At 50.2% G+C, this 8,247-nt stretch overlaps 1 protein-coding gene across 1 annotated transcript; it reads right to left on the bottom strand.

The window, feature by feature from the left end:
* Positions 1-394: 394 nt before the first annotated feature.
* On the bottom strand, positions 395-7,803 carry MAP2K2 (mitogen-activated protein kinase kinase 2; the record flags this gene model as incomplete). The annotated part of the gene is made up of 9 exons (XM_009699666.1): positions 395-440; positions 997-1,058; positions 1,940-2,004; positions 2,927-3,140; positions 4,530-4,654; positions 4,750-4,801; positions 5,233-5,310; positions 5,972-6,118; positions 7,593-7,803. Coding segments are annotated over 9 exons (1,000 nt in total), but the record flags the coding sequence as incomplete, so codon positions are not given.
* Positions 7,804-8,247: the final 444 nt, after the last annotated feature.

Raw genomic sequence — 8,247 nt, 5'->3', positions numbered from 1 at the left:
TCCCCTCCCTCGACCTGCTGGTCACGCTGCTTTGGATGCAGCCCAGGTCACGGTTGGCTTTCTGGGCTGCCAGCGCACATGGTTGGGTCATGTTCAGCCCATACATTCACATTCACCTGCCCAGCTCAGGAGGCAAAGGTTTGTCCTGGGCACCTCCGCAGACAGGGCACAGCTGGGTGGTTCCCACCCCAGGCTCTGCACGGGTCAGATACCATCACTGCCTCTGAATCAAAGGTGAGTGAGTCACTCCTCCTCCCAGGCTCTATTTGGCTCATCTTAAGCTCAGCCCGGGTGTTTCCAGCCTTTTGAGCAAGAGAGGCACAGAGGGACGAGGCAGCAGTTTGCACATCTAGTGCCACCCCACTGTAGAAAGAAAATTGCTCTCCCCACTTACCATCAGCATCTTCAGATCTGCCCGTTCTGCTGGATTTTTAATTAAGCTGAAATGAGAAGAACAAGAGAGCAAAACCAACACTGAGACATTTCTTGTGCGAAACCGGTTATCTGGCTGGAGAGGTCTCCAGCTTCACCAAAAGCCACTTGGCCTCCGGGTTGTTTTCCCCAGGAGCCTGGCAGCATGGAAACGGCTCAGAAAGCAGCATCTCCAACAGCCCAGCTCCTAGGGAGAGCTGCAGGATCCATCTCTTCTAGACCATGTGGATGAACTGCACCCCGCAAACGGAGAAAAGGACCTAACGCTTGGCAGGGAAGAGCGATTTTTGTAACATGCAGTCTCTGTGATTTAACGGGAGTTGCGGCAGCATCTTCACGTGGGTACTGCTAAGCATCACCACAAATAAACCGCTTTTATTCCAACCCTTCCCAAGGCAGGAGTTCCCAGCACAATGCAGGATCACACTGTAGCCAGGGACAGATCACCTATAGAGCGTGGAGAACATGGCGTTAAACTGAACGTTTGGAGTGGAGCAGCAGCCTGCAGAGCTGTCGGCGAGTACACACGGGCCTCCACCTTCAGCCACAACATTAAATCCTTACCATTTATTTACAAACTCCTGGAAATCTTGTGTGAAAACTCCATTCGGCAGCTTGGGAGGTGGCTGCAGAGAAAAGCAAAAGGGTTTTCTGCATCACTGTTTGTTAATGGGTCAAAACACAGAGTCACTTACAGCCTTTAATGAGCTGCAGAAGAGCTGTGCTCTACGGCTATCCTCCTCCTCCAAGCTGCCCTTTGCAACCAGGGAACTGCTCCCGGCCATTTCTTACCCTGGCTGCATGTGGTCGGGCTGGCAGCAAACTGCTGCCCCAGCACGATGTGCAGCTGGGGGGACCCCACGCTGAATCGCTGCCAAAGCTGGGAAACTGAAATTGCAGCATCGCAATTCTGGATCCAACCTCAAAAATCCCAGCTCTGGCAATGCCTACGGCGGACAAAGTTGATCCAGAAATTATAATTGGGGGTCAACTCCTACCACCTTGAAAGGGGAAGCTGCTCTTTTCACTTGCTGGTAGGATGGACCCTACCTTCCAAGTCTGGTAGGACATTTCAGCCTGGGATTTTAGCACTGGTCACCCTCATTCAAAAGGGTTTCATCTGAGAAAACACACACAACCTCAGCACCTGCGCAGAGGGAGCATTCGTCCTTTGCTGATCGAGGGAGAAGCATGTTTGAAATGGCTGGATGCGGAAGGAGCAGGTCCTTACAGCCAAGAGCTCCCCTCACCGCTCTCCTCTTTCAAGGCTACTACAAACTCCCCCCTGCAGAGCTTTACTCCAAAACCAGAGATACTTCTGAGATACAGAGATGGGAAGAGGGAACAGGGGAGAAGGAAAGGACATCAGTGCAGCTCAGGAGGGCTTTCTACCAAAAAGACCCTGTTCAAGCAAAGGTTTCGGAGCCCTCCCTGACTCAGCAGAGCTGACACGACACTGTGGTATCTCAGGGAAGCCCGGCAGAACCGACGGTAAAGAAATACCCACCTCATTAACTATATAATCCAGCAGTTCAAAGATGGCCATCGCAGGCCGGCTGTCCATCCCATGGCCTGCGTGGTTAAGAGGACAAAAACGGTGGTGAGAGGCCGTTCAGGGACAGCGAGGGGCCTCGCTTTGCGTGAAAAGCATATGTGCTGTGGGACTTGTGCTGGGAGAGGCAGAGCCAACCCCCTTGGGAACTGACTCATAGTTAAAATAACGAAGAGAAAACCAAAACGCATTCTGAAATTTCACATTTCTTTCACCGTGCCTATAGCCCAGATTTATTTCCTAGCTTGGAGCATTTGGAGGGTACCAGACCATCTGCTGCAGCAGGCTGGCAGTGCTTCTAGAGCCCTCTGCTTCCAAGCAAATGGCTCAAGCAGAGCCTCCTTCAAATCCCTGTGCTGCTTTGGTACTTCTATGAGAGCTCCCAGCAAAGGTCTTCCCAAAAAAGCCACCTCTAGCTTGAAAGGAATCTGTTGGCAGCACAGGCAAAGCCTGAGGAGCAACAGGGGCTTTGACAGTGTCCTCAAAGCATCTCCTCCAAGGGGTCCACGTCCCCACAGCCTGCACCGTCCCCAGCACAGGGTGCTTTGCTGCGTGGCTTAAGCCTTCTTGTGGGCACAGCAGGGTCTAAAGGGGCCCATGGCAGGTGGATAAACTGAGCTCTTCAAAACCTTAATAGACCCCGGTTGGCACTCCAAATCTGTTCAATCACAGCATCCTGAGAGCAATCTCCACCTCCCCATGCAAGACCGGACTCCCACCTGCGTTCGTTAGGAAGTACAAACCTCCGCAGTAGCGTGGATTCTGCCGGAGCATCAACACGGCTCTGTGTGCTCTGCAGAGAGGGGCCTCCCTAGAAACACTCACCTCCCCGCCACAACCTGATCCAGAACGGCCTTTGGCTAACCCAGCCACACCGAACAAAACCCAACCCCTTCTCCCCCACGTCTGCATGTTGTTTCCAATGCATACGACAGCCCCTACCACTGACGGGGCGTCCTGGGGGCCTGGCTCGCGGCGAGATGCTGTGAGACTCTCCCTCTGCCCCGTCCACCACAGGACGGCCAAATATTGCTTCCAGTTCCTTGGAGTCTGGTGGGGGGATTGGGTACCTTCCGATAGACAGCTCCACTAACGACAGACCCATGCTCCAGATGTCGGACTGGACCGAGTAGTGGGTGCCCTGCAACCGCTCGGGCTGGAAGGGAAGGACCACAGAAACACACATTGACACAGAATAGCAATACGCAAAGCCATAATTATCATGCACTGAAAGTAAAGAGATGAGACTCGATGGTATCTCCAGCTCAGCTCCCCACTGCTCCAGGGAAAGGACTGTCCCAAAGGGGACACATGCAAAGAGGATGCAAAAGAAAGATCATGCGCAAACATAAAGCACTTGTATGCATCTAATCAATAGCGACATTTGAGCAGCATTTACAGCTGCTTATGCTTAGGAGTCAGAGTACACGCTAGGAATCTATTTCTCTGTATGCTGAGATCTAATGAACTCAATTTATTAACAAATCTTTTTTTTCCTGCTCATTCCTGTTAATACCCAAGAGGAATCTGAGGAGCAGAAAATCCACTCTAGGCTCTTACCATTGAAAGAAAAACAAAAATAAAAAATAAATCAATCAATGCAAGACATCCATACCAGTAGCTTAGTGCAGACCCAGTGGCTGAGTGTAAAGGAGATATTATTTTTAAATAGCCACAGTCTAACTGTAACTGTACTTGAATAACCATTCCCAAAATAATGAACGCAGCTCATACCTAAGCACAGAAGCGTAGTCTGACAGCTTCCCAATAAAACCCACCGCTCGTTCCCAGCCATGACCACCCATGGCGTGGGGAGAAGACCCCCACCTACCCCCCACCTTTCAGCCAGCAGGACCTGGGGACTCACCGCCAGCCAGGAGGTCATTTTATTGTTATGGCTGCTCTATTATCTGCAGTTGAGCTAACGCTGATTACGATTCTCATTTAAAGGAGAGGCACAATCAGCTCTTCCTGAAGTTCACTCTCACTGGCTGACTCCAATTTGGCTTTAATTTCCCACTAGCCTGTACCAAAACCCAGCTGCACTAAACTGGTTTTAGCCCCATTTTGTCGGCAAGTGCAATGGTCAAAGCAGCAGAGAAGGTGCACGTACCAGCACCTGCATCCCCTCTGCACTCAGTATTTTGGATAGAGCTCTGCATACAGAAAGAGAAGATGTTCTTGAACACACAAACACTCGCCAAGATAAAATATGGAAGTATTTGTAGGATCCAAAACATCTTTTTCTGCAAGTCTCTGCACTTCCACATGCACCACTGCTAACTGGGCACAGGTTGGAGCCAACAGGACACCGACTCCTTGAGAGGATGCGGAGGTGTCTGCTTCTCTGGCACAGGACAGTGCCTTGAAGCACTGGGCTCACCCCTAATGTGAACCAGGAACAGGGCCGTCCAGATGGAGATGGAAACACCGTTTCGCAAAACTGTGAGCAAATTGGACACTACACACTGATTTGGTAAGAGCCGAGTTGAACCCAAATAGTAAAAAAACCAAAAAACCCATCTAAAAGTTGAAAAGAACTTACAGACATGTAGGACCGAGTTCCCACAAAAGAGTTTGCCATGGAGTCAATGAGTTGACCGCTGACCCCGAAATCACACAGCTTAATCTCTCCTCGAGAATTAACTAGGATGTTAGAAGGCTTCACATCTGGCAACAGCAAGAGAAAAGAGTGTAAACGCAACTCTAGGTAAAATACAGGGCTCTTGTACCGCAGGCAGTTATTTTTAGGTTTCTCCTCTCACCTCTGTGCATGATTTGGTGCTTCTCTCTCAGATATGCTAAGCCTCTAAGAACCTAGAAGGAAACCAAAGACAGGACAAGATCAGAGCTGGGAAGGTAAGTGTAGGACATGTTGCTGCCGGGTGCTGCCACACTGCAGCTTGGCGAGGAAAGCCACCCCATAGTGTCCACATGTTTCAGGGTTTGCAATTTATCACCAAGTCAATCGTAGATCTTGGGTTAACCACCTGAGAAAGCTTCTCCCAAACCTTCTCCAGGAGAAGTCAACACCAGCCAGTGCAACGCAGGGGGTCAGAGCTATGGAGAGTGGTTGGGAATATGCTTTCCCCCTCCCCTCTTGCACACACCACTGCCTCTTGCCCTAGGTCAGGATAGGAAAGCGCGTACGGGGAAACGAAGAAAGCTTCCTAAGGCAACACAAGCATTATTCCCAAACTGTGTCCAACGAATCCTTTCTGGAAGCCTGGAGAGCCACCATAACTCACCGCTATACTGACTTTCCCCAAGATCTCCTCGGGAATTCTTTTGGCTTCTTTCAACACTTGATCCAAAGAGCCGCCATCCTAAAATAAAGAACATTGAAATGACCAACACACCGATCCCCAGCAGGAAAACAGAGCAGCTGGCTGTACAGGTAAGCATGCCCAGGGAGGGCAAGCAGTATATAAGCAGTACATAGCATCCCAGCTCAGTTGTCTGCAATGACTCTGCATCGAGCACACTCCTTTTACAGAAAAAAAATACAAATATCTGGTAATCAGAGCTAAAGCTTCTTGCCGAAAACTATTTTAATGCTATCTTCTATCAGCTCTACTTCTTGCTATTAGCTCTTGGCTTCCTTTCCCTCAGTGGTAAATGCAAAGATGATGCTGTCAGCACTGATCCGGAGGAGCGACAACACTATTCTCCACCAGAGACAACAGAAAATGCACACTGTGCTTCGTGGCGAGCTCTGTAGAGCAGCAGGTTTACAACATTTCCGTTTGGCCAACCCCCAAACCTCTGCTTCCGCTTTCCAAAAAGTTGATCTCTCTGTCATTTCGATGCCTAAGTAGGAGCATGCAGCTCCTACCAGGAGCATAGTGGCCTTGCCGCAGCCAGAAAAAGGAGCCACCGTGGCTCCCAGCACCCCAACCCATTTCACCTGCAATTTCAAGTCTCGGGGAGATGCTATTCAGAACAGTCCAGGGAGCAGCAGTTTGCACAGGAGGAACAGGGACTCACCATGTGCTCCATGCAGATGGAAATCTCTCCATCGCTGTAGAAGGCTCCATAGAAACCCACAATATATGGGGAATTACACTCATGCAGCACCTGCAGCTCTCGGATAATCTGATTCCTGATGGCCGGTTTGATTTCTAAATGAATCAGCTGCCAAGAAAGAAAAAAAATAAAATAATATTCAAGGTGTAACACCCAGGGCAAAAACAAAATAAAACAAAACCTTACAGGAACGACGTGAGCAAATCCTGAGCAAATCTTCAAGGGAAGCTCTGCTTTGGCGTAGACTTCTTACCATTTGCAGACTAACATTAAGGATAAAGGGAGAGGTAGAGCCCTGTGCAGCCTGTTAGTGAATGAAGCAACTGCCAGCCACGTAACACGGGAAGATTGCAACGGGTAAAGAGCAGAAAGACAAGTCAGAAGAAGTTTGATGCAGATCTGACTCAGCAGATGGGAACATTTTCTCAAGTTCTGTAGGTGTTTTAAGAAGAGGTGCTCTGATATCAAGGAAACCACAGAAAGTAAAAAAAAAAAAAAAACAAACCATGAAGATTATGTACGTGAAAGAGCAGTTGCTTTATTCCTTGGGCTCCATGTAGAGTCAGTTAACGCAGCTGTGGGTAGGGAAGCCAGAGGCTAGAAGATACAACGGCAGGTCAGAAAAAAGAGCCACTGTTACTGTAAAGTCTAGGACACCCAACCCCAGGGACGTCTGTTCTTTCCGCAGACCTACAAAGGCCGGTCTCTGCAGGAAGGACAGCAGCACTGCAGCTTGCCTTTGCTTCAGTTTCTGAATGCAGAGCTCCCAACGATCTCAAAACCACCCAGCGGCATCCAACACTCCCAAATCAAACACCCTGGAAGATTCTGAAAGCTCAGCTCTGAGTGAAGCCACCTAGAGAAGCAGATTTACTCATGAGACCCACTGAATCATCCCAACAGCAGGTGAGACCAGAGACTTTCAAGAAAGCTATCCTACAGACAAGCAGTAGCACTGTTCTCACCAAGCACTGCCTTTTCTAACAGGCAGACAAAGCATCTCCGAGTTCTCTACCATAGGGCACCACAGTAGAAGACGTTGCCCATAAACCCACGTCTGAGAGGAACCACTGCCACGGCCGCTTGGCTCTACCTTGGGGACCTGTTAAGTGGGTGGCGAGGAACGTGCATGTGCCAAACTCATCCCTCCACCTGCCATTTCCAGTCCTCGTTAGCCACAACCCAACATCCCCAAAGATCTCCTTCCTACTGCTTCTACCCAGTTTAGCCGAGTTCATTACAACCAGCTTCACTGGAGAAAAAAAACCAAAAAACAAAAAACCACAAACTTATATTTTCACACGAGATGCTCCAAACCCCAGGGATCTGTTGCAGAGAACGCAGCCTCTCCCAGGGGAGGACTTGGAGACAGGCAGGGCAGCTCAGAGATGAAGTGGGAGAGGCTTCACGTCAAACTTAGCCAGGGGCAGCCGGGACCATGGTCCTGACCCAGACGAGGTGGTTACGGTGCATCTCTCACTGCAGAGAGATCCCAACCGAAGCCAGCTCTCCCAGAGCCAGGGCAATTGCTGGATGCTCTGCAGCATGACACCACAGCCCACTCCTCCCACTCCCCCGTTACCTTCCGTGCCATAATGAGCCCTGAGGGTTTGTGCTGCACTTTGGTGACCACACCACCATTGCCAGCCCCCAATTCGGATATCCTCTCAAAATCATCGTCCTTCAGCTCGCCCACTTTGGCTTTCTGCGTGAGGAAAGCTTCCAGGCGCTTCTTCTGCTGCTCGTCCAGTTCCAGTTCCTCGAGCTTCTTCTGAAGGTCCACCAGGTTTGCCCTGGAGAAGGGAGGAGGAAGAGACAGGAGGGACAGTCAGGAGACTGCGAGAGCAGCACCAGAGAAAGAAGGGTTGGGTTTTTTTTTTTAGGGAAGTGGAGGGAAATAACTGAAAACCATCATCTGACATGTACTCAGCCCCTGATACAGCAGCAAGACTAAAGCAAAGCTCTGGAGAGAGGCAGGGCTCAGCTCTGGTGCTGACAGGGGCACACGGACAGCGAGACCCGTGGTGCAGTATCTGCCCAACACGCACATTTCCTCTGGAGAGGAGCTTTAGTGCAGTCAGCTCTTTTGGGAAAGCCAAGGAGTAGGGAAAAATCCTTCAGCCTTTAAAGAAGCAGCACCAGCAACCTCTCCCTCTTCCGACATGGGAAGCCAAGGTTGGGTTTTGCTGCGAAACATGAGAAGGGTTTTCCACAGTGTCCAGCAACCCCCTGCTCCA

This window comes from Cariama cristata, unplaced genomic scaffold (assembly GCF_000690535.1).
Source record: "Cariama cristata isolate BGI_N322 unplaced genomic scaffold, ASM69053v1 scaffold42790, whole genome shotgun sequence".
Lineage (NCBI taxonomy): Eukaryota > Metazoa > Chordata > Aves > Cariamiformes > Cariamidae > Cariama > Cariama cristata.
Note: the sequence above shows the minus strand (reverse complement) of the source record. Positions and strands in the feature narration are given on the sequence as shown.